This window comes from Oncorhynchus nerka, linkage group LG14 (genome assembly GCF_034236695.1).
Source record: "Oncorhynchus nerka isolate Pitt River linkage group LG14, Oner_Uvic_2.0, whole genome shotgun sequence".
Classification (NCBI taxonomy): domain Eukaryota; kingdom Metazoa; phylum Chordata; class Actinopteri; order Salmoniformes; family Salmonidae; genus Oncorhynchus; species Oncorhynchus nerka.
In genome coordinates this window covers 32148996-32176912 of record NC_088409.1, presented here as the reverse complement: position 1 = coordinate 32176912, position 27917 = coordinate 32148996, and the positions used below count along the sequence as shown (strand labels likewise).

Below are 27917 nucleotides of genomic sequence, written 5' to 3'. Positions count from 1 at the left end.
ATAGTATAGACTGTGATCCTCACAATGCTCTCCTATAGTATAGACAGTGATCCTCACCATGCTCTCCTAAAGTATAGACAGTGATCCTCACCATGCTCTCCTATAGTATAGACAGTGATCCTCACCATGCTCTCCTAAAGTATAGACAGTGATCCTCACCATTCTCTCCTATAGTATAGACAGTGATCCTAACCATGCTCATCTAATGTATAGACTGTGATCCTCACCATTCTCTCCTTTTTAAGTACAGTGATCCTCACCGTGCTCTCTTATTGTATAGACAGTGAACCTGACCATGCTCTCCTACAGTATAGACTGTGATCCTGACCATGCTCTCCTATAGTATAGACAGTGATCCCCACCATGCTCTCCTATAGTATAGACAATGATCCTCACCATGCTCTCCTATAGTGTAGACAGTGATCCTCACCATGCTCTCCAATAGTATAGACAGTGATCCTCACCATGCTCTCCAATAGTATAGATAGTGATGATCACCATGCTCTCCTAGAGTATAGACAGTGATCCTCACCATGCTCTACTATAGTATAGACAGTGATCCTCACCATGCTCTCCTAGAGTATAGACAGTGATCCTGACAATGCTCTCCTATAGTATAGACAGTGATCCTGACAATGCTCTCTTATAGTATAGACAGTGATCCTCACCATGCTCTCCTATAGTATAGACTGTGATCCTCACAATGCTCTCCTAAAGTATAGACAGTGATCCTCACCATGCTCTCCTAAAGTATAGACCGTGATCCTCACCATTCTCTCCTAAGGAATAGACAGTGATCCTCACCATTGTCTCCTATAGTATAGACAGTGATCAGCACCATGCTCATCTAATGTATAGAAAGTGATCCTCACCGTGTTTTCTATAATATAGACTGTGATCCTCACAATGCTCTCCTATACTATAGACAGTGATCATCACCATGCTCTACTATAGTATAGACAGTGATCCTCACCATGCTCTCCTGTAGTATAGACAGTGATCAGCACCATGCTCATCTAAAGTATAGACAGTGATCCTGACAATGCTCTCCTATAGTATAGACAGTGATCCTCACCATTCTCTCCTAAAGTATAGACTGTGATCCTCACCATGCTCTCCTATAGTATAGACAGTGATCCTCACCATGCTCTCCTATAGTATAGACTGTGATCCTCACAATGCTCTCCTATAGTATAGACAGTGATCCTCACCATGCTCTCCTAAAGTATAGACAGTGATCCTCACCATGCTCTCCTATAGTATAGACTGTGATCCTCACAATGCTCTCCTATAGTATAGACAGTGATCCTCACCATGCTCTCCTAAAGTATAGACAGTGATCCTCACCATTCTCTCCTATAGTATAGACAGTGATCCTAACCATGCTCATCTAATGTATAGACTGTGATCCTCACCATTCTCTCCTTTTTAAGTACAGTGATCCTCACCGTGCTCTCTTATTGTATAGACAGTGAACCTGACCATGCTCTCCTACAGTATAGACTGTGATCCTGACCATGCTCTCCTATAGTATAGACAGTGATCCTCACCATGCTCTCCTACAGTATAGACAGTGATCATCACCATTCTCTCCTATAGTATAGACAATGATCCTGACCATGCTCTCCTGTAGTATAGACAGTGATCCTCACCATTATCTCGTATAGTATAGACAGTGATCATCACCATTATCTCCTATAGTTTAGACCGTGATCCGGACCATGCGCTCCTATTGTACAAACAGTGATCCTCACCATGCTGTCCTAGAGTATAGACTGTGATCTTGACCATGCTGTCCAATAGTATAGACAGCTATCCTCAACATGCTCTCTTATAGTATAGACAGTGATCCTGACAATGCTCCAATATTTTATAGACAGTGATCCTGACAATGCTCACCAAAAGTATAGACAGTGATCCTCACCATTCTCTCTTATAGTATAGACAGTGATCCTCACCATGCTCTCTTATAGTACAGACAGTGATCCTGACCATGCTCTCTTATAGTATAGACAGTGATCCTGACCATGCTCTCGTATAGTATAGACAGTGATCCTCACCATTCTCTCTTATTGTATAGACAGTGAACCTGACCGTTCTCTCCTATAGTATAGACAATGATCCTGACCATGCTCTCGTATAGTATAGACAGTGATCCTCACCATTATCTCGTATAGTATAGACAGTGATCCTCACCATGCTCTCCTAAAGTATAGACAGTGATCCTCACCATTCTCTCCTAAGGAATAGACAGTGATCCTCACCATTGTCTCCTATAGTATAGACAGTGATCAGCACCATGCTCTTCTAAAGTATAGACAGTGATCCTGACAATGCTCTCCTATAGTATAGACAGTGATCCTCACCATTCTCTCCTAAGGAATAGACAGTGATCCTCACCATTGTCTCCTATAGTATAGACAGTGATCAGCACCATGCTCATCTAAAGTATAGACAGTGATCCTGACAATGCTCTCCTATAGTATAGACAGTGATCCTCACCATTCTCTCCTAAGGAATAGACAGTGATCCTCACCATTGTCTCCTATAGTATAGACAGTGATCAGCACCATGCTCATCTAAAGTATAGACAGTGATCCTGACAATGCTCTCCTATAGTATAGACAGTGATCCTCACCATGCTCTCCTATAGTATAGACAGTGATCCTCACCATGCTCTCCTATAGTATAGACAGTGATCCTAACCATGCTCATCTAATGTATAGACTGTGATCCTCACCATTCTCTCCTTTTTAAGTACAGTGATCCTCACCGTGCTCTCTTATTGTATAGACAGTGAACCTGACCATGCTCTCCTACAGTATAGACTGTGATCCTGACCATGCTCTCCTATAGTATAGACAGTGATCCTCACCATGCTCTCCTACAGTATAGACAGTGATCATCACCATTCTCTCCTATAGTATAGACAGTGATCATCACCATGCTCTCCTACAGTATAGACAGTGAACCTGACCATGCTCTCCTACAGTATAGACAGACAGTGATCCTCACCATTCTCTCCTATAATATAGACAGTGATCCTCACCATTCTCTCCTATAGTATAGACAGTGATCCTAACCATGCTCATCTAATGTATAGACTGTGATCCTCACCATTCTCTCCTTTTAAAGTACAGTGATCCTCACCATTATCTCATATAGTATAGACAGTGATCCTCACCATTATCTCGTAAAGTATAGACAGTGATCATCACCATTCTTTTCTACAGTATAGACTGTGATCCTGACCATGCTCTCCTGTAGTATAGACAGTGATCCTCACCATTATCTCGTATAGTATAGACAGTGATCATCACCATTATCTCCTATAGTTTAGACCGTTATCCGGACCATGCGCTCCTATTGTACAAACAGTGATCCTCACCATGCTGTCCTAGAGTATAGACTGTGATCTTGACCATGCTGTCCAATAGTATAGACAGCTATCCTCAACATGCTCTCTTATAGTATAGACAGTGATCCTGACAATGCTCCAATATTTTATAGACAGTGATCCTGACAATGCTCACCAAAAGTATAGACAGTGATCCTCACCGTGCTCTCTTATATTATAGACAGTGAACCTGACCATGCTCTCTTATAGTACAGACAGTGATCCTGACCATGCTCTTATATAGTATAGACAGTGATCCTGACCATTCTCTCCTATAGTATAGACAGTGATCCTGACCATGCTCTCCTATTGTATAGACTGATTCTCACCATGCTCTCCTATAGTATAGACAGTGATCCTGACAATGCTCTCCTATTGTATAGACTGATTCTCACCATGCTCTCCTATAGTATAGACAGTGATCCTCACCATGCTCTCCTATAGTATAGACAGTGATCCTGACAATGCTCTCCTATAGTATAGACAGTGATCCTCACCATGCTCTTCTCTAGTATAGACAGTGAATCTGACAATGCTCTCCTATAGTACAGACAGTGATCCTAACCATGCTCATCTAATGTATAGCATGTGATCCTCACCGTGTTTTCTATAATATAGACAGTGATCATCACAATAGTCTCCTAAGGTACAGACAGTGATCCGAACCATGCTCATCTAATGTATAGCATGTGATCCTCACCGTGTTTTCTATAATATAGACAGTGATCATCACAATGCTCTCCTAAAGTACAGACAGTGATCCTCACCATTCTCTCCTATAATATAGACAGTGATCCTAACCATGCTCATCTAATGTATAGACTGTGATCCTCACCATTCTCTCCTTTTTAAGTACAGTGATCCTCACCGTACTCTCTTATTGTATAGACAGTGAACCTGACCATGCTCTCTTATAGTATAGACAGTGATCCTGACAATGCTCCAATATTTTATAGACAGTGATCCTGACCATGCTCTCCTAAGGAATAGACAGTGATCCTCACCATTGTCTCCTATAGTATAGACAGTGATCAGCACCATGCTCATCTAAAGTATAGACAGTGATCCTGACAATGCTCTCCTATAGTATAGACAGTGATCCTCACCATTCTCTCCTAAGGAATAGACAGTGATCCTCACCATTGTCTCCTATAGTATAGACAGTGATCAGCACCATGCTCATCTAAAGTATAGACAGTGATCCTGACAATGCTCTCCTATAGTATAGACAGTGATCCTCACCATTCTCTCCTAAGGAATAGACAGTGATCCTCACCATTGTCTCCTATAGTATAGACAGTGATCAGCACCATGCTCATCTAAAGTATAGACAGTGATCCTGACAATGCTCTCCTATAGTATAGACAGTGATCCTCACCATGCTCTCCTATAGTATAGACAGTGATCCTAACCATGCTCATCTAATGTATAGACTGTGATCCTCACCATTCTCTCCTTTTTAAGTACAGTGATCCTCACCATGCTCTCTTATTGTATAGACAGTGAACCTGACCATGCTCTCCTACAGTATAGACTGTGATCCTGACCATGCTCTCCTATAGTATAGACAGTGATCCTCACCATGCTCTCCTACAGTATAGACAGTGATCATCACCATTCTCTCCTATAGTATAGACAGTGATCCTGACCATGCTCTCCTGTAGTATAGACAGTGATCCTCACCATTATCTCGTATAGTATAGACAGTGATCATCACCATGCTCTCCTACAGTATAGACAGTGAACCTGACCATGCTCTCCTACAGTATAGACTGTGATCCTGACAATGCTCTCCTGTAGTATAGACAGTGATCCTCACCATGCTCTCTTATAGTATAGACTGTGATCCTGACCATGCTCTCGTATAGTATAGACAGTGATCCTCACCGTGCTCTCCTGTAGTATAGACAGTGATCCTCACCATGCTCTTCTCTAGTATCGACAGTGAATCTGACAATGCTCTCCTATAGTATAGACAGTGATCCTCACCATGCTCTTCTCTAGTATAGACAGTGAATCTGACAATGCTCATCTAATGTATAGAATGTGATCCTCACCGTGTTTTCTATAATATAGACAGTGATCATCACAATGCTCTCCTAAAGTATAGACAGTGATCCTCACCATTCTCTCCTATAATATAGACAGTGATCCTCACCATTCTCTCCTATAATATAGAAAGTGATCCTCACCATTCTCTCCTATAATATAGACAGTGATCCTCACCATTCTCTCCTATAATATAGACAGTGATCATCACAATGCTCTCCTAAAGTATAGACAGTGATCCTCACCATTCTCTCCTATAATATAGACAGTGATCCTCACCATTCTCTCCTATAATATAGACAGTGATCCTCACCATTCTCTCCTATAGTATAGACAGTGATCCTAACCATGCTCATCTAATGTATAGACAGTGATCCTCACCATTCTCTCCTTTTTAAGTACAGTGATCCTCACCATTATCTCGTATAGTATAGACAGTGATCCTCACCATTATCTCGTATAGTATAGACAGTGATCATCACCATTCTTTTCTACAGTATAGACTGTGATCCTGACCATGCTCTCCTGTAGTATAGACAGTGATCCTCACCATTATCTCGTATAGTATAGACAGTGATCATCACCATTATCTCCTATAGTTTAGACCGTTATCCGGACCATGCGCTCCTATTGTACAAACAGTGATCCTCACCATGCTGTCCTAGAGTATAGACTGTGATCTTGACCATGCTGTCCAATAGTATAGACAGCTATCCTCAACATGCTCTCTTATAGTATAGACAGTGATCCTGACAATGCTCCAATATTTTATAGACAGTGATCCTGACAATGCTCACCAAAAGTATAGACAGTGATCCTCACCGTGCTCTCTTATATTATAGACAGTGAACCTGACCATGCTCTCTTATAGTACAGACAGTGATCCTGACCATGCTCTTATATAGTATAGACAGTGATCCTGACCATTCTCTCCTATAGTATAGACAGTGATCCTGACCATGCTCTCCTATTGTATAGACTGATTCTCACCATGCTCTCCTATAGTATAGACAGTGATCCTCACCATGCTCTCCTATAGTATAGACAGTGATCCTGACAATGCTCTCCTATAGTATAGACAGTGATCCTCACCATGCTCTTCTCTAGTATAGACAGTGAATCTGACAATGCTCTCCTATAGTACAGACAGTGATCCTAACCATGCTCATCTAATGTATAGCATGTGATCCTCACCGTGTTTTCTATAATATAGACAGTGATCATCACAATGCTCTCCTAAAGTACAGACAGTGATCCTAACCATGCTCATCTAATGTATAGCATGTGATCCTCACCGTGTTTTCTATAATATAGACAGTGATCATCACAATGCTCTCCTAAAGTACAGACAGTGATCCTCACCATTCTCTCCTATAATATAGACAGTGATCCTAACCATGCTCATCTAATGTATAGACTGTGATCCTCACCATTCACTCCTTTTTAAGTACAGTGATCCTCACCGTGCTCTCTTATTGTATAGACAGTGAACCTGACCATGCTCTCTTATAGTATAGACAGTGATCCTGACAATGCTCCAATATTTTATAGACAGTGATCCTGACCATGCTCTCCTAAAGTATAGACAGTGATCCTGACCATGCTCTCTTATAGTATAGACAGTGATCCTGACCATGCTCTCCTAAAGTATAGACAGTGATCCTGACCATGCCCTCCTATAGTATAGACAGTGATCAAGACAATCCTCTCCTATAGTATAGACAGTGATCCTCACCATGTTTTTCTATAATATAGACTGTGAACCTCACCATGCTCTCCTATAGTATAGACAGTGACCCTCACCATGCTCTCCTATAGTATAGACAGTGATCCTCACCATGCTCTCCTACAGTATAGACAGTGACCCTCACCATGCTCTCCTATAGTATAGACAGTGATCCTCACCATGCTCTCTTATAGTATAGACAGTGATCCTCACCATGCTCTCTTATAGTATAAACAGTGATCCTCACCATGCTCTCCTATAGTAAAGATAGTGCTCCTCACCATGCTCTCCTGTAGTATAAACAGTGATCCTCACCATGCTCTCCTATAGTATAGACAGTGATCCTCACCATGCTCTCCTATAGTATAGACAGTGATCCTCACCATGCTCTCCTGTAGTATAAACAGTGATCCTCACCATGCTCTCCTATAGTAAAGATAGTGCTCCTCACCATGCTCTCCTGTAGTATAAACAGTGATCCTCACCATGCTCTCCTATAGTATAGACAGTGATCCTCACCATGCTCTCCTATAGTATAGACAGTGATCCTCACCATGCTCTCTATAGTATAGACAGTGATCCTCACCATGCTCTCTATAGTATAGACAGTGATCCTCACCATGCTCTCCTATAGTATAGACAGTGATCCTCACCATGCTCTCCTATAGTAAAATAGTGATCCTGACCATGCTCTCCTATAGTATAGACAGTGATCCTCACCATGCTCTCTTATTGTATAGACAGTGATCCTCTCCATGCTCTCTTATTGTATAGACAGTGATCCTCACCATGCTCTCCTATAGTAAAGATAGTGCTCCTCACCATGCTCTCCTATAGTATAGACAGTGATCCTCACCATGCTCTCCTATAGTATAGACAATGATCCCTCTGGATCAGTTAGTTGGTGAAACAGGAGATAGGCATCTGATTCAATCAAGACACTAATTGATCAGATTAAAGTAGAAGCTCTTAAAGCGGAATAGTTCTACTTCATTAAGATTCCATGTAAGTTTTAATTTCTAAAAAAAAAAGGAAATGCAATTTGTAATGTGCGTTGTCGTTTTGCAGTGCTATATGTTCTCGTGATTGATGTATCTTTAATCTTAGAACATAAACCTACATAACATGATATCATAAACCTGTATTACATTACTACGACCACAATCCCCTTTCCTTTGCAGCTGGAGAACGTGTTTCATGGACTTGGGACTTGTTCTTGTGTTTTGTCTTTATGAGCTCTACCGTTCAGTGTCAACAATGTATCGTAAAAAAATATCTGTCAAAAGTCATCTACGCAGATAATAAGTGTTGTTTGTGGTGCCAGAACTGTAAGCTGTTTTCTTCCTCTTTCTCCATGCCTTTGATTACAGGCTCTTTGAAAAATATGCAAAACACTTTGCAGAGCAATACGTGTTGACAAGCCTAACAATAGAGAGTATGCTGGTGGTCTGTGGTGGGAGGGGGACCTCAGGGAGAGGATGCATCTCAGTCCATCCATCTGCTTCTTACAACGCCATCACTCAACCTCCCCGAGAAAGGCCTCTCTCTCAAGGCCATGTGTAAAACAAGTACATGTACACACAGACGTGCACACACACTCAGACACACGCAGACACACTCAGACACACGCAGACACACGCAGACACACACACAGCCATGAGCACACACACGCAGACACACACACAGCCATGAGCACACACACGCAGACACACACAGACACACGCACAGCCATGAGCACACACACGCAGGCACACACAGACACACACACAGCCATGAGCACACACACGAAGACACACGCAGACACACACACAGCCATGAGCAGACACACGCACAGCCATGAGCACACACACACAGGCACACGCAGACACACGCAGACACACACACAGCCATGAGCAGACACACGCAGACACACACACAGCCATGAGCACACACACGCAGGCACACGCAGACACACACACAGCCATGAGCACACACATGCAGGCACACGCAGACACACACACAGCCATGAGCACACACACGAAGACACACGCAGACACGCGCAGACACACACACAGCCATGAGCAGACACACGCAGACACACGCAAACACACACACAGCCATGAGCAGACACACGCAGACACACACAGACACACACACCCATGAGCACACACACGCAGGCACACGTGTGCACATACACACACATGCACATGCGGACATGCCCACACACACACACACACGCACGCACACGCACACACACAAGCGTGCACACGCATATTTATACTCGCACATTTATACTCACACAAGTATTCACTTCCTGCTTTGCAGTACACTACCTTTATAAAACAGTTTACATCAAGTTCACTGCTGGAAAATAGCACACTGAAGAGAGCAACATTACCTCATAAAGCCAAGAGACAAATGATCCTTAATTGTTATTATTTACCAAGTTACATGATTCAGGATTAGACTGTGGCCAAGCAGGCAGTGACTCACATTTCCTCCCCTGGAAAGCCTTGAGTGGGTCTGAGGTGAGAGGCAGGGGCGTCATGTACCCTTTATTTTAGAGAAGGCATAAAGTACGTGAGGCTGGAGGGGGGTGGTACGCAGCTTTCACCTGGTTGGAAAATAACTTTTTCCTGCAGTCTAGAGCCATAATCATTATACCTACGCATATGTCTATGTCTATTTTTCTGCATAGGTTAAAGCATACCTCTTTACCTGTTCAATTGTCATTTTAATGAATGCTGCACATTGATTCTTTAAGAATTAAAGCAATTTAGACTTTTCTAAAGTCTAGCAACCATGCCAGCAGGCATCCCAGCTAAATTAGATAAACAAGTGACTCTAACTTGATGAATAGCCTGAAATGGCTATTGGTTTTGAGGTTGGGAGATTGGGAACCTATCTAGCTGGCTAGCTAAAGCCAACTTCATAAAAAGCTAGGTGGCTAGTATTACAGAGAAACAACATTTCAGTTTGATTTATTAATCAATAAGGAATCAATATGCTACATAGCTTGATCAAAATCAAATGAATTTACAAACATACCTCCTGCGAGTCCTGCCCATCACAGGCAGGTAAAATCAAATCAGACGCTGTGTCTGTCACTTGTAACTGTCTCTCCAATTCCACTGACGATACTGTCTGCAAGCACTAGTGTATTTAAATGTAAATGTAAATGTATTTAGCGTCCTGCCTAGCATGTCTTTGCTCGGTGGTGCACCTTGGAAGGAACCATTTACTAGGGAGAATAGGAGGGGAGGGGAGGGGAGGGGGGGTACTCTTTGCCAAGTCAGTGTGCCCCTCCGCAAAATATACCTCTGACAAAAGGTAGGCTTAAAAATGTATGTTTAGTAATTAATTTAGCATCTAAAAAATAAATAAACAGGACAAATCTATGGGCATGACGCCTCTGGTGAGCGGGACCTGAAGGTGCTTGGCTGATTAGAGGTTATGACTTGGTACTCTCTGTATTGCCCTTGTGGATCAGGGCTGACAGCTATTAGCATCACAATGTAGAAATAATAGATTTATAAGAGGAAGGGCTTCCACGGAGGTATTAACTTCCACTTCATCTAATGAGGGCGTTGGACACATTCAAATCGATTCAGAGAGCTCATTTTGGGCGTCAGGGTAGCCTAGTGGTTAGCGCGTTCGACTAGTAACCCGAAAGGTTGCAAGTTCAAATCCCCGAGCTGACAAGGTACAAGTCTGATGTTCTGCCCCTGAACAGGCAGTTAACCCTCTGTTTCTAGGCCATCATTGAAAATAAGAATTTTTCTTAAAAAAAATTGTAGTGGGTCCACAAGCCTGCAATGGCACATAATGTACATACACGTGCAATATAAACAGTGTTTGAACATTTGTCTCTTAAATCCGTTGTTGTTGTTCTAATGTATTCTTTACAATCATGTTTGTTTTCCATCATAGTTTAAATAACTTAGACCATTATGACCATCCTGTGTCACTTTACTTGGACTAAGAAAATACACTTTATGACTTTAAGTCAAGAACCATCATAATCATATAAACCAGATAGGCCTATCACGTCCATGCCTGCCCTTATGTCTGTCATCAGTCAAAAAGGTGTCTTGTCCTGCTCTTAAAATCTGCTCCTGCATTCATCCGAGTCATCAGCAACAGACATTTGGGGTACATTTTACATTTGAGTAATTTAGCAGATGTTCTTATCCAGAGCGACTTTCAGTTAGTGCATTCATTCTTAAGATAGCTTGGTGGGACAACCACATATTACAGACATAGTAAGTACACTTTTCCTCAAAGTAGTTATCAGCAAAGTCATAGATGGAAAGGGGGGCGGGGGGGTGTGGGGGGAAGTTCCGAAAAGTTATTCTCTGAATTATATAATTACGGGTAGGTGCATGTCTGATATCAATGTGTGTGCAAATTACAATGATAATTTAACTACTATGATCAATTTCAGAAAATGTTATATAACATAAACATACTGTTGACTTGTAGGTTATGGTGTAATGGAATGTTTTGCTTTGTGTGGTAGGTTTTGTGGGTTTAGGCTCTTATGTAGGTGTCATAACCAGCCATAAAATAACACAATATACAGGTCTATATATATGTGTCATGATATTGTTATTATGGCAGGTTATGACAAGTTATGTCAGCTGTTATGACACATTATGACATGGTTATGACCGTGTCATGACGCTGTCAAGTAAAGGGTTACTGAAAAGGGTTACTGATATGGCATATGCAGGGGTGAATGTACATTGTTGTGTTTCATGTTAGAGTATTGGGATAATTACGATAATTTGTGGTTTTGTTTTCTCAGTCCCTAAGGTCCAGCAATACCCACTTTGGGTTTGAATTGTTGTCGCGATGACTCACATGTTGGCCAGCAATTGGGGCCTCATAGTTCTTGTGTTCTACTCCATGATTGATACGTTTTATACCTTGTCGACCAAGACGACTCCTAACTGAGAGCAATTAGCTGTTTATTTCTAGGTATGTTCCAACGTTTTATATTATATAACTGTTAGATTAGGTGTAGCAAGGTTTTCTGTGGAACGGAAGTTAACTTTTCATTAACAAATGGGAAGTTAGTGTTTAGTTTGGAACTTAGTTCTCTGAGTCTTTTCTTTACCCTGTCATTCTCCAAAACAAAGAGAAGAGTATGCCAGCCTTTTTTTTTTCCTCTTGTGTTACTATAGGCAACAGAATCCCCCTGACAACTCCGATCTGAACCAGATCAGTGTAGCCAACAGCATATGAACTGCAAAATCACACATCTCAATCAAAACCCATATTCAACTCACTTTAGCAATGATTATTCACTCAAGCACTAAAATCAAATCAAATCAAATGTATTTGTCACATACACATGGTTAGCAGATGTTAATGCGAGTGTAGAGAAATGCTTGTGCTTCTAGTTCCGACAATGCAGTAATAACCAACGAGTAATCTAGCCTAACAATTCCAAAACTACAACCTCATACACACAAGTGTATAAAGAATATGTACATAAAGATATGAATGAGTGATGGTACAGAACTGCATAGGCAAGATGCAGTATATGGTATCGAGTACAGTATATACATATGAGATGAGTAATGTAGGGTACAGTATGTAAACAACAGTGGCATAGTTTAAAGTGGCTAGTGATACATGTATTACAGAAAGATGCAGTAGATGATATAGAGTACAGTATATACATATACATATGAGATGAGTAATGTAGGGTATGTAAACATTATATTAGGTAGCATTGTTTAAAGTGGCTCGTGATATATTTTACATCAATTTCCATCAATTCCCATTATTAAAGTGGCTGGAGTTGAGTCAGTATGTTGGCAGCAGCCACTCAATGTTAGTGGTGGCTGTTTAACAGTCTGATGGCCTTGAGATAGAAGCTGTTTTTCAGTCTCTCGGTCCCTGCTTTGATGCACCTGTACTGACCTCACCTTCTGGATGATAGCGGGGTGAACAGGCAGTGGCTCGGGTGGTTGTTGTCCTTGATGATCTTTATGGCCTTCCTGTGACATCAGGTGGTGTAGGTGTCCTGGAGGGCAGGTAGTTTGCCCCCGGTGATGCGTTGTGCAGACCTCACTACCCCCTGGAGAGCCTTACGGTTGTGGGCGGAGCAGTTGCCGTACCAGGCGGTGACACAGCCTGACAGAATGCTTTCGATTGTGCATCTGTAGAAGTTTGTGAGTGCTTTTGGTGACACGCCGAATTTCTTCAGCCTCCTGAGGTTGAAGAGGCGCTGCTGCGCCTTCTTCACGACGCTGTCTGTGTGGGTGGACCAATTCAGTTTGTCCGTGATGTGTACGCCGAGGAACTCAAAACTTACTACCCTCTCCACTACTGTCCCATCGATGTGGATAGGGGGGGTGCTCCCTCTGCTGTTTCCTGAAGTCCACAATCATCTCCTTTGTTTTGTTGACATTGAGTGTGAGGTTAATTTCCTATTTTCCTGACACCACTCTCCGAGGACCCTCACCTCCTCCCTGTAGGCCGTCTCGTCATTGTTGGTAATCAAGCCTACCACTGTAGTGTCGTCCGCAAACGATGGTAAGATACCTCATTGGCAATCCCCATCACGGCATTATCATGATTGATCATGGTTTTACCGCCTGTTCTCTCCTTCTCAACTCTGATCAGTCAGTGGCGGTTAAGACAAGACTGTGTGCCATATTCAAATAAAATAAAAGTTGATTTCTCACGTGCGCCAAATACAACAGGTGTAGATCTTACAGTGAAATTCGTACTTACAGGCTCTAACTAACAGTGCAATTTAAGTTTAAAATAAAAATAGGTATTAGGTGAACAATAGGTAAGTAAAGAAATAAAAAATAAAAAAGTAAAAAGACAGTGAAAAATAACAGTAGCAAGGCTGTATATAGGCACCGGTTTGTCGGGCTGATTGAGGTAGTATGTACATGTAGATATGGTTAAAATGACTATGCATATATGATGAACAGAGAGTAGCAGTAGCGTAAAAGAGGGGTTGGCAGGTGGTGGGTGGTGGGACACAATGCAGATAGTCCGTGTAGCCAATGTGCGGGGGCACCGGTTAGTCGGGCTAATTGAGGTAGTATGTACATGAATGTATAGTTAAACTGACTATGCATATATGATAAACAGACACAGTAGCAGCAGCGTAAAAGAGGGGTTGGGAGGGGACAATGCAAATAGTCCGGGTAGCCATTTGATAACCTGTTCAGGAGTCTCATGGCTGTTGAGAAAAAAGCTGTTGAGAAGCCTTTTGGTCCTAGACTTGGTGTTCCGGTACCGCTTGCCATGCGGTAGTAGAGAGAACAGTCTATGACTGGGGTCTTTGACAGAGAAAGGTGCCATAGGGCCTTCCTCTGACACCACCTGGTGTTCCGGTACCACTTGCCATGCGGTAGTAGAGAGAACAGTCTATGACTGGGGTCTTTGACAGAGAAAGGTGCCATAGGGCCTTCCTCTGACACCACCTGGTGTGGAGGTCCATTCATTCATTCAGCACTTGAGTTTGAATTTCACGGTAGAGAAGGAGGTATTATGTGTGAGAGAGATGGAAAAAGACGCGTTTTTCTGGGAACAATGATGATGATTCTGTTTGGGAGTGCATAGCATAGTGAATGATTATAACAGCCTTTTGAACAGATCTGGATCCTGGAGTAACGTTAGATTGTAGCGGTGCTAATCTTCAGCCACTTCAGCATGATCAAAGGATTAGGCAGAGCAGTGTTCTAATCGTCCCCGGCGCCCAGCGGAGACATGGAAACGCATGTCTCCACCGAGAGGAATGTGTGATTCTGAAAACAGAGAGGCCAAGTAAGAAGAGATGAAAACCTCATTTAAAAAATAGACAGTTTGAGGAGGGGAGAGGCAAAGAAGAGGAGAGTCCAAAACCATTTTTAAAACTCTAATATTTAGTTCTATAAAAACTCTTGTAATTCGAACTGTCGTTCATATCTACTTAAGTTACTTTCTCACAAATATAAATATACCAACTTTTCAAATACTGTATAAGCTCTGCAAATGCTCTCTCATTTAATAAATTCCAATTTAACAGCTATTTGTGACCCAGTCAAACTTCAATGATCTCGATACCTGTTAGTCTTCTTCCAAATATCTCATTAGCTTTGTGTGATCAGTGCAGGTCTTTTGTAGTCGCCGGTGGTTCTGAGGGAAGCCCACCTCTGTACTATCCTGTGTGAGTTAGTGTTAGCTAACTATGTGGTTATCTGCCTCCCCGTCCATGTATTCAGAGCCAGTGCCCCTGCCTTATCAGCAGTCTGTAGCTTGCATGCTCAATCGCCTGATTTGTCAAGGGTGACTCCAAAAGATTCTGATAGGCACTTCGCAAATCACCCAGTTGATCTAAAATATCGACCAGCCACAAAAAGTCATTACACACAATAATGGCGGGCGGGACCTTGGAAGATGTGACTTAATTAAGTTTCAAATGCTTTCAAAAATGCCTTCAAATCTCTGGGCTATGGGAGAGTATCACACACACACCTGAGTCTTCACTGACTTTACAGCTGGAGAAAGTCTACTACTGCTGACAATACTACTGCTCTTACTGATACACAATATTAACTAACTACAGAAATGGAATTGATTGATAATCCTAATGCTATTATCATTCTGTTGGTACTACTACTAATACCACTACTACTACTACTACTAACGACTTATATCACTACACATAATAGGTTCATATTAATACTCTCTGTTGAGGTGTTCAGTATGTACTTATCAGTATGTACTTTTGCTGTATAGTTCATAATTGGTGTAGAGCTGTAATTATTAGATATTCTTTAGATTGCCATTTTGTGAGGGTGGTTACAGTCATTAGCATGTTTTACTCTATTGCTTTGTCTCTCTCTCTCTCTATCTCTCTCTCTCTCTGTCTCTCTGTCTCTGTCTCTCTCTCTCTCTCTCTCTCTCTCTCTCTCTGTCTCTCTCTCTCTCTCTCTCTCTCTCTCTCTCTCTCTCTCTCTCTCTCTCTCTGTCTCTCTCTGTCTCTCTCTCTCTCTCTCTCTCTCTCTCTGTCTCTCTCTCTCTCTCTCTCTCTGTCTCTCTCTCTCTCTCTCTGTCTCTCTGTCTCTCTCTCTCTCTCTCTCTCTCTCTCTCTCTCTCTCTGTCTGCTCAGTACGAGATAATTATTAAATGAGGGAGAAAAGCAACACCAGAAAGTCTCTCAACAATAAATGACATGTTTTCATAATGACATTTAAAAAGTAATTGCATGTAAATTGTGTTCCAGGCTTAGGAATGAAAACATGCCTGGTGTTTAAATGAGTGTTCTATTTAACCTCTCTCTGCTTGTCTATGTGTTTGTCTCTCTGCCAAACTTGGTGTCATTTTAGAGAAAGGTCTCTTTTTCTGCATCACACACTGATGAGAATATATTTTTTTATATCTGCACTGATTAAATGTACTTTCCTTCTGAGCTCATTACAATTTGTTCAACCTCACAGGCACAGCTTTTGATAGGAGATGATCCTGACCAATATTTATGAATTCACCATGATATATCTAGCTTTTGAAAAAAAACTCAAATAACATTCTGTTTTGATTGATTTAGAGTATGTGTGTGCATCGGTACTACTGTATAAATGTCTGTTTTACACATGAATCACACCAGGAATATAACTATCAAGACTGACTCTCCTCCAACTCCTTTTATGACATTATTGAATCGTATCCTAACAGTCATCATTCTCTCTGTTTCTTCCTTGCTGTGTAGAAAACCAAGATCTCCACATACGACAAGATGTGGGAGTTTATGAGCAGTCGGAGGCACTCTGTGATGGTGAAAGATATTGACGAAGGGATCCATCGAGTTCTCACCTCGGACTACGCCTTCCTCATGGAGTCCACCACCATCGAGTTTGTCACCCAGCGCAACTGCAACCTTACGCAGATAGGGGGTCTCATCGACTCCAAAGCCTACGGTGTGGGAACCCCCATGGGTACGTCCTCCTCTCAACATAGTACAACACACACACACAAGCACAATTTCTGCAACTACTCTCGCCTATTTCGACAGTTAGGACAAAAGACTGAGCCATACTCCCACCCACAGTACATTATCCATAACCCTGAGACATGACCCATGCAATAACATTCAGTATCATAGCACCCTGCATTAAGATAAGGTTTATTATGCTGTTTAATAACACAACCCACTACACTATAGCATGTTTATCATTTCATAACACAGCCTGCTACACTATAGCATGTTTATCATTTAATAACACAGCCCACTACGCGATAGCATGTTAATCATTTAATAACACAGCAAACATACTACATATATAATGCTTTCATGTTATTCAATAATCGAGCACACTAATCTATAATAGGAAACCGCTGTATGGATCAAATCTAATTGTATTGGTCACGTTCACAGTTTACAGCGGGTATAAAATGTGCAGTGAAATGCTTGTGTGCTAGCTCCCTCAACACTGTAGTACAATAATCAATATCAAATATCACATTTGCTCTCTCTGGCTTTTCAAACAGAATGACTCCCTTGCACTAATGGGGCTCGCTAAGTAAGCTTCTGCCAGTCCTTCTGAACATCATCTTTCGTCATGTAAGCCATGGCTCCGTGTGTGTGTGTGTGTGTGTGTGTGTGTGTGTGTGTGTGTGTGTGAGAGAGAGTGTGTAAGCACGCTTGGACCCTTAGGGGCCAAGCAGCTGATGAAATATCTGACATAAATAAATAAATGAATGGAGAGGGTGTTGGGTTGTGGCACGCTAATTTACACGTTGTGTGCGGAGGTGCAGGATTTGATTATGGAGCTCAGCAGCAGATTGTCTTAATCCTGTTACACATGCAGCCCCCGGCAATGGCTGCCACAAATGAAAAGGAAAAACTCCTTGTAAGTACCTGGGTTATAAAGGGAAGATTGCTCTGGGGCGTCCCTACAAGACAACTTAGCACAATGACCTGCATGCAAAGGATGCTGGGGGTTTTTGTATTTATTTAGGGAGACTGGGAAGTGGAGGTTGTCTTTCTTTCTATGTTTGGGAATTGTGGCTTTTATACGCTATGTAAATGAACTCTAAAAGGTTTTGGTGTAACAGTCTCCCTGTTATGTAGCTTGTTGTCTAACACATTGTTCAGTATGCAGCAGGACACATGCCTTTAGAGAATACAACACGGTGTGTCCCGTTTCCCTAAGAGGATGGATAATTCTGTCCTTTATAACATCAGTGGCTATTGGCTCCATTTGTGTGTGTTTGCCGTATTTCTCAGTCAGAAAGCACATCTATAATAAACCCAGTAAGTGACTGTATGAGAGAGCAGCACAGAGGGTGTGTTTTCTCTGTGTGATTGTGATTCCTGTGTGATTTGTCCTATAACAACATGTGTGACCAGGGTGTTGGCGACAGCTGGAATGGAATATGCTCTATGGATTGTGATGCATTTGCGAGGAACAATGCAGGAATGGGTTTTGTCGTTGTGCGTGTGCATATACGAGTGTGAGTGTATGTCTGTGCATGTGCACACATGGCGTTCATGTGTGTGCATTTGTATTAAGTGTGTGCGGGTCTCCAAATACGTTTCTCCGTATGTGTGTGTGTGTGTGTGTGTATGTGTTTGTCAGGCAAAGGGTTAGGTTGTGCATCGCACACATTGTCGGTCCGTGCTGAAAAAAAGGATGTTTAGCATCATCACTCCCTTGTGGCCCATTCACACGGAGCAGAGAACAAGGCATTTAAATTGCTAATCCTACCCTTTTAGTACCCGTTACCATATGTGTCCTGTATTCCCATACAGCCTGGCCATTTAGCATATATCTCATTGACTTTAACAGAGAGGAGTTGTCTGCCTGCATTAGTACCTGGGTGTATTTGGTTCTGAGTCCCTCTGGCAGCCGCTCCCCAAGTCTGCACTGTAATGGACAGAGTTAGTGTTAGTTAGCACGGCCGTCCAGATGTTATCCCTCTCTAACTCTAATGGGATATTTACTGCATTGGCAACGGCGGTTAATTCAGAGTATAACATTTAGCCCATCGAAGAGGAGAGTAGACCAGAGCGAAGTATATACATCTGGTAGCTGATGATATTAGATGAAAACAGATGAAAGTAGGACCATTGTGAAGTTGTATCTAAAGGGGATTGTTGTTGGCCTACATAAGGTGGAGTGGAAGGAGGGAGGGACACAGGAGCTGTGTAGCTGTGTGTCCACATTAGAGAGTGAAGCCCCGTAGTGACCGTAGTCCTATTGTACCTATGGGGATAGATCTCCCCACTCAGCCTTTAATGTGTGTGTATGGACGTCCTCCTTGGAGAGGTCATTAAGTGGAGTCATGCACAGTAGCGTATCAAACATCTGTCACAGGTTTGTTTATACGACTCGCGCCACTCGGCCACTTGTGAGTAAACTGTTACTTCCTCTGCTCTATACATCCATATCTCAGGAGGCTTTGTCTCTGTCCTCATTCCTTCCCTCGTCTATCTCTCTCTCTCTCTGTCTCTCTCCCCCCTGCATATCTTTGTTTTTGCCGCCGTCTCTCTCTCTCTCTATCTCTCTTTCTCTTTGTCTTTGCTATCAATTTTCATTTTGTTTCATTAGTCCTTCTTAATCTCTTACTAGATTTAGGGAAGTGTATATTTTGCATGTCATCAGGCTGGCGTTTGGTTCCGTGCAGTGCGGGGAAGTTGTCGCGATGGTGGGTCGTTTAGCTCCGGATCATAAACGACAGAGAACATCTCTGTAAGACCTGAATGGAATGCTGGGAAATGGGACATCTCCGAGGGCGGGACCCGCCTGCTGTTTGAGCAGTGACCATCCTGTCCTAGTCCTGGACAGCAAAAAGAGAGAGGAGAGGGATATGGGGTATGAGGACAAATGGAGAAAATATGACAGACCTAGCTGGGGCGGAATGAAGATGTCAGTCTAGAAGAGTCTGTGAACTACAGTTTACCAGAAAGTATATGTGAGCACAATCAAGCACAGGGTGGAATATGTTTGCGGAAGTGTTTTGATAATAACAGTATTCTCCAGGCATTTAGAGGTAATTGTAGGCCCTGAAAGTAATAATTTTAAATATTTACACACATCCATTTCCTCTCTTTTATATTTCCCCCTGATCGACTTAACATGCAAAACAAAAAAATACAACATGTACTTGAGCGTGCCAGGAACATTTTCCATGCTGTTTTGAGGAGAGACAATGCATTAGAGATTGGTGTGCTATTACTCGCTTTGATCTGACAGATTACAGCTATGTGTCTTATCCTGGATTCACGATGGTCTGTCAGTTCCCTCTCCTATGTTTCTTCTGTTGGAGAATTAAGGCTCGACATGAATGCCTACGCCATGTTGAGAGGGCCTGTTTTCAGCTCCTCACATTTACATATTCTGTTTATCGCTGAGAAACACAACGGTGCTGAACTTTCTCCTCCATCTCTCACCCAGTAAGACTCAACAGAAAGAGAGGACTTCATTTCCATTTTCTAACCGCTTCTTCACCTGTCGTGTCATTGGAAGAAACAAGAGAATACACCGTATATATTAACCACAATACAAAGATTCTGTGGACTCTATAGCGATCTCAGGCTACTGCCAACACATGTCCATGTCAGTTAACTTGAACTATTTTATCACATTTTTTTCAAGAAAAGTTGCAATACCTTTGCACACATTGGAGTAGGCCACACTTCAAATCAAGTAGGCCACACTTCAAATCAAGTAGGCCACACTTCAAATCAAACATACATGTTGTTGTTCGGGTAGCTTACGCTTGTCATCATCCTTCACATTGTGAGAGGGTATGCAGAAATCATTATCTAAAGACAGTTGGACCGCAACCACATGATTTCACTGTCCATTTAGTTGTTATGGAGGATTGTTAAGTGCAGACAAGGACATTCTAGATTCTACTGAAATGCCATGTTCCACTGCCCTGCAGAATATTTAGTTTGGCCTCTGCAGCAGTGCTGTTCAATTAACACAATTGAATGGTTAAACCAGCCATAAACTGAGCCTGTACAATGTGATATCATGCTGGAGCTTTGCTGGATCAGAAAATCCTCATATTAATTTCTCCCCGTTATGGGTTCTCTGGGGTTTCTCATTTTGTTTTGCTACCATAGACCTGGCTCTGGCTGGTATTTCAGGGCTGCATTTTCCTTAATTTCCTCAGTCCTAGGGCTGCAGGTAGCGAGTGAGTGATCTGACACACACAGGGCTAGCTACAGTATTGAGTGATCTGTCACACACATGGCTAGCTACAGCAGTTAGTGATCTGACACACACAGGGCTAGCTACAGTAGTGAGTGATCTGACACACACAGGGCTAGCTACAGTAGTGAGTGATCTGACACACACAGGGCTAGCTACAGTATTGAGTGATCTGTCACACACATGGCTAGCTACAGCAGTTAGTGATCTGACACACACAGGGCTAGCTACAGTAGTGAGTGATCTGACACACACAGGGCTAGCTACTGTATTGAGTGATCTGTCACACACATGGCTAGCTACAGCAGTTAGTGATCTGACACACACAGGGCTAGCTACAGTAGTGAGTGATCTGACACACACAGAGCCAGCTACAGCAGTTAGTGATCTGACACACACAGGGCTAGCTACAGTAGTGAGTGATCTGACACACACAGGGCTAGCTACAGTAGTGAGTGATCTGACACACACAGGGCTAGCTACAGCAGTTAGTGATCTGACACACACAGGGCTAGCTACAGTAGTGAGTGATCTGACACACACAGGGCTAGCTACAGTAGTGAGTGATCTGACACACACAGAGCTAGCTACTGTAGTAAGCGATCTGACACACACAGGGCTAGCTACAGTAGTGAGTGATCTGACACACACAGGGCTAGCTACTGTAGTAAGCGATCTGACACACACAGGGCTAGCTACAGTAGTGAGTGATCTGTCACACACAGGGCTAGCTACAGTAGTGAGTGATCTGTCACACACATGGCTAGCTACAGCAGTTAGTAATCTGACACAAACAGGGCTAGCTACAATAGTGAGTGATCTGACACAAACAGGGCTAGCTACAGCAGTTAGTGATCTGACACAAACAGAGCAAGCTACAGTAGTGAGTAATCTGACACAAACAGGGCTAGCTACAGTAGTGAGTGATCTGACACAAACATGGCTAGCTAGATTAGTGAGTGATCTGACACACACAGGGATAGCAACAGTAGTGAGTGATCTGACACACACAGAGCCAGCTACAGTAGTGAGTGATCTGACATACACAGGGCTAGCTACAGTAGTGAGTGATCTGACACACACAGGGCTAGCTACAGTAGTGAGTGATCTGACACCCACAGGGCTAGCTACAGCAGTTAGTGATCTGACACAAACAGAGCTAGCTACAGTAGTGAGTAATCTGTCACAAACAGGGCAAGCTCAGGAGTGAGTGATCTGACACAAACATGGCTAGCTACATTAGTGAGTGATCTGACACACACAGGGATAGCAACAGTAGTGAGTGATCTGACACACACAGGGCTAGCAACAGTAGTGAGTGATCTGACACACACAGAGCCAGCTACAGTAGTGAATGATCTGACATACACAGGGCTAGCTACAGTAGTGAGTGATCTGACACACACAGGGCTAGCTACAGTAGTGAGTGATCTGACACACACAGGGCTAGCTCCAGTAGTGAGTGATCTGACACAAACCGGGTTAGCAACAGTAGTGAGTTATCTGACACACGCAGGGCTAGCTACAGTAGTGAGTGATCTGACACACACAGGGCTAGCTACAGTAGTGAGTGATCTGTCACACACAGGGCTAGCTACAGTAGTGAGTGATCTGTCACACACAGGGCTAGCTAGAGTAGTGAGTGATCTGACATACAGGGCTAGCTAAAATAGTGAGTGATCTGACACACACAGAGCTAGCTCCAGTAGTGAGTGATCTTACACACACAGGGCTAGCTACAGTAGTGAGTGATCTGACACAAACCGGGCTAGCTACAGTAGTGAGTGATCTGACACAAACCGGGCTAGCTACAGTAGTGAGTGATCTGACACAAACAGGGCTAGCTACAGTAGTGAGTGATCTTACACACACAGGGCTAGCTACAGTAGTGAGTGATCTGACACAAACCGGGTTAGCAACAGTAGCTGTTGTATGAATGTGACCCCTGAAGATAAATATATTTAGATGGAAATTAATTATATGAGAGTTAGTGCTGCGTGTTTCACATTAGTTATCACCATGGGGATAGATGTTTTGAAACATGTACACTGGGCTCTGCCTGTCTGTTGTTGATCTGATAAAAAAGAGAGAGACACACAAAGCCTTGAGCTGACGATGAAGGACATAACACATCTAAAAGTATTCAGAGGTGGCATGGTGATCGCAACACCACTGTTCTCTGCTCTTCAGGCATAGCAACAGCACAGTGAGGAAGTGTTACTATGGAGATTGTCAATCACTGCGTGCCTTTTTGTCTGCCCAGCTCCTGCTGCTGTAGTATTGGTCCTCATACATACTAACAAGTAGCATTGTATTGTTCCCTGCATGGCTGCTTCTCAACAAACAGCCATGATACTTAATATTCATCAGGCAATCTCCATGTGTTGTTCTCCCCTCTCCTCAACACAAGCCATCTATAGTTCTGAAGAGTTGTTTTCCCCTCTCCTCAACACCAAGCTGGCTATAGTTCTGAAGAGTTGTTTTCCCCTCTCCTCAACACCAAGCTGGCTATAGTTCTGAAGAGTTGTTTTCCCCTCTCCTCAACACCAAGCTGGCTATAGTTCTGGAGAGTTGTTTTCCCCTCTCCTCAACACCAAGCTGGCTATAGTTCTGAAGAGTTGTTTTCCCCTCAACACCAAGCTGGCTATAGGTCTGAAGAGTTGTTTCCCCTCTCATCAACACAAGCTGGCTATAGTTCTGGAGAGTTGTTTTCCCCTCTCCCCAACACCAAGCTGGCTATAGTTCTGAAGAGTTGTTTTCCCCTCAACACCAAGCTGGCTATAGTTCTGAAGAGTTGTTTCCCCTCTCATCAACACAAGCTGGCTATAGTTCTGGAGAGTTGTTTTCCCCTCTCCCCAACACCAAGCTGGCTATAGTTCTGGAGAGTTGTTCTCCCCTCTCCTCAACACAAAGCTGGCTATAGTTCTGAAGAGTTGTTTTCCCCTCTCCTCAACACAAGCTGGCTATAGTTCTGAAGAGTTGTTTTCCCCTCTCCCCAACACCAAGCTGGCTATAGTTCTGAAGAGTTGTTTTCCCCTCAATCCAAGCTGGCAAGTTCACCCCTCAAGCTGGCTATAGTTCTGAAGAGTTGTTTTCCCCTCTCCTCAACACCAAGCTGGCTATAGTTCTGAAGAGTTGTTTTCCCCTCTCCTCAACACCAAGCTGGCTATAGTTCTGAAGAGTTGTTTTCCCCTCTCCTCAACACCAAGCTGGCTATAGTTCTGAAGAGTTGTTTTCCCCTCTCCTCAACACAAGCTGGCTATAGTTCTGAAGAGTTGTTTTCCCCTCAACACCAAGCTGGCTATAGTTTCTGAAGAGTTGTTTCCCCTCTCCTCAACACAAGCTGGCTATAGTTCTGAAGAGTTGTTTTCCCCTCTCCTCAACACAAGCTGGCTATAGTTCTGAAGAGTTGTTTTCCCCTCAACACCAAGCTGGCTATAGTTCTGAAGAGTTGTTTTCCCTCTCATCAACACAAGCTGGCTATAGTTCTGAAGAGTTGTTTTCCCCTCTCCTCAACACAAGCTGGCTATAGTTCTGAAGAGTTGTTTTCCCCTCTCCTCAACACCAAGCTGGCAATAGTTCTAAAGAGTTGTTTTACTCTCTCAACACCAAGCTGGCTATAGTTCTGAAGAGTTGTTTTCCCCTCAACACCAAGCTGGCTATAGTTCTGAATAGTTGTTTTCCCCTCTCCTCAACACCAAGCTAGAAGGCTATAATTCTGAAGAGTTGTTTTCCCCTCTCCTTAACACCAAGCTGACGTTAGTTCTGAAGAGTTGTTTTCGTCTCTCCTTAACACCAAGCTGGCTATAGTTCTAAAGAGTTGTTTTCCCCTCTCCTCAACACCAAGCTGGCTATAGTTCTGAAGACTTGTTTTCCCCTCTCCTCAACACCAAGCTGGCTATAGTTCTGAAGAGTTGTTTTCCCCTCTCCTTCACCAAGCTGGCTATAGTTCTGAAGACTTGTTTTCCCCTCTCCTCAACACCAAGCTGGCTATAGTTCTGAAGAGTTGTTTTCCCCTCTCCTCAACACAAGCTGGCTATAGTTCTGAAGAGTTGTTTTCCCCTCTCCTCAACACCAAGCTGGCTATAGTTCTAAAGAGTTGTTTTCCTCTCTCAACACCAAGCTGGCTATAGTTCTGAAGAGTTGTTTTCCTCCTCAACACCAAGCTGGCTATAGTTCTGAAGAGTTGTTTTCCCTCTCCTCAACACCAAGCTGGCTATAGTTCTGAAGAGTTGTTTTCCCCTCTCCTCAACACAAGCTGGCTATAGTTCTGAAGAGTTGTTTTCCCCTCAGCACTCTGGCTCAACACCAAGCTGGCTATAGTTCTGAAGAGTTGTTTTCCCCTCTCCTCAACACCAAGCTGGCTATAGTTCTGAAGAGTTGTTTTCCCCTCTCCTCAACACAAGCTGGCTATAGTTCTGAAGAGTTGTTTTCCCCTCTCCTCAACACCAAGCTGGCTATAGTTCTGAAAGAGTTGTTTTCCCCTCTCCTCAACACCAAGCTGGCTATAGTTCTGAAGAGTTGTTTTCCCCTCTCCTCAACACAAAGCTGGCTATAGTTCTGAAGAGTTGTTTTCCCCTCAACACAAGCTGGCTATAGTTCTGAAGAGTTGTTTTCCCCTCTCCCCAACACAAGCTGGCTATAGTTCTGAAGAGTTGTTTTCCCTCTCCTCAACACCAAGCTGGCTATAGTTCTGAAGAGTTGTTTTCCCTCAACACCAAGCTGGCTATAGTTCTGAAGAGTTGTTTTCCCTCTCCTTAACACCAAGCTGGCTATAGTTCTGAAGAGTTGTTTTCCCCTCTCCTCAACACCAAGCTGGCTATAGTTCTGAAGAGTTGTTTTCCCCTCAACACCAAGCTGGCTATAGTTCTGAAGAGTTGTTTTCCCCTCAACACCAAGCTGGCTATAGTTCTGAAGAGTTGTTTTCCCCTCTCATCAACACAAGCTGGCTATAGTTCTGAAGAGTTGTTTTCCCCTCAACACCAAGCTGGCTATAGTTCTGAAGAGTTGTTTTCCCCTCTCCTCAACACCAAGCTGGCTATAGTTCTGAAGAGTTGTTTTCCCTCTCCTCAACACAAGCTGGCTATAGTTCTAAGAGTTGTTTTCCCCTCTCCTCAACACCAAGCTGGCTATAGTTCTGAAGAGTTGTTTTCCCCTCAACACCAAGCTGGCTATAGTTCTGAAGAGTTGTTTTCCCCTCTCCTCAACACCAAGCTGGCTATAGTTCTGAAGAGTTGTTTTCCCCTCTCCTCAACACCAAGCTGGCTATAGTTCTGAAGAGTTGTTTTCCCTCTCAACACCAAGCTGGCTATAGTTCTGAAGAGTTGTTTTCCCCTCTCCTCAACACAAGCTGGATATAGTTCTGAAGACTTGTTTTCCCCTCTCCTCAACACCAAGCTGGCTATAGTTCTGAAGAGTTGTTTTCCCCTCTCCTCAACACAAGCTGGCTATAGTTCTGAAGAGTTGTTTTCCCCTCTCCTCAACACCAAGCTGGCTATAGTTCTAAAGAGTTGTTTTCCTCTCTCAACACCAAGCTGGCTATAGTTCTGAAGGCTTGTTTTCCCCTCAACACCAAGCTGGCTATAGTTCTGAAGAGTTGTTTTCCCCTCTCCTCAACACAAGCTGGCTATAGTTCTGAAGAGTTGTTTTTCCTCTCCTCAACACAAGCTGGCTATAGTTCTGAAGAGTTGTTTTCCCCACTCCTCAACACCAAGCTGGCTATTGTTCTGAAGAGTTGTTTTCCCCTCTCCTTAACACCAAGCTGGCTATAGTTCTGAAGAGTTGTTTTCCCCTCTCCTCAACACCAAGCTGGCTATAGTTCTGAAGAGTTGTTTTCCCCTCTCCTCAACACAAGCTGGCTATAGTTCTGAAGAGTTGTTTTCCCCTCTCCTCAACACAAGCTGGCTATAGTTCTGAAGAGTTGTTTTCCCCTCTCCTCAACACCAAGCTGGCTATAGTTCTGAAGAGTTGTTTTCCCCTCTCCTCAACACAAGCTGGCTATAGTTCTGAAGAGTTGTTTTCCCCTCTCCTCAACACAAGCTGGATATAGTTCTGAAGAGTTGTTTTCCCCTCTCCTCAACACAAGCTGGCTATAGTTCTGAAGAGTTGTTTTCCCCTCTCCTCAACACCAAGCTGGCTATAGTTCTGAAGAGTTGTTTTCCCCTCTCCTCAACACAAGCTGGCTATAGTTCTGAAGAGTTGTTTTCCCCTCTCCTCAACACCAAGCTGGCTATAGTTCTGAAGAGTTGTTTTCCCCTCTCCTCAACACCAAGCTGGCTATAGTTCTGAAGAGTTGTTTTCCCCTCTCCTCAACACCAAGCTGGCTATAGTTCTGAAGAGTTGTTTTCCAATCTCCTTAACACCAAGCTGGCTATAGTTCTGAAGAGTTGTTTTCCCTCTCCTCAACACCAAGCTGGCTATAGTTCTGAAGAGTTGTTTTCCCCTCTCCTCAACACAAGCTGGCTATAGTTCTGAAGAGTTGTTTTCCCCTCAGCACCAAGCTGGCAAGATCTGAAGAGTTGTTTTCCCCTCTCCTCCAAGCTGGCTATAGTTCTAAAGAGTTGTTTTCCCTCTCCTCAACACAAGCTGTAAT

At 43.1% G+C, this 27917-nt stretch overlaps 1 protein-coding gene across 2 annotated transcripts in view; it reads left to right on the top strand.

Annotated features, from left to right (window-relative positions):
* Positions 1-27917, top strand: part of LOC115140899 (glutamate receptor ionotropic, kainate 2-like) — a 328356-nt gene that overhangs the window by 239656 nt on the left and 60783 nt on the right. For both annotated transcript variants that reach the window (XM_065028000.1, XM_065028001.1), the window contains exon 15: positions 16873-17098. In XM_065028000.1, the coding sequence (XP_064884072.1) occupies positions 16873-17098 (226 nt within the window). The remainder of the gene's footprint in view (positions 1-16872; positions 17099-27917) is intronic.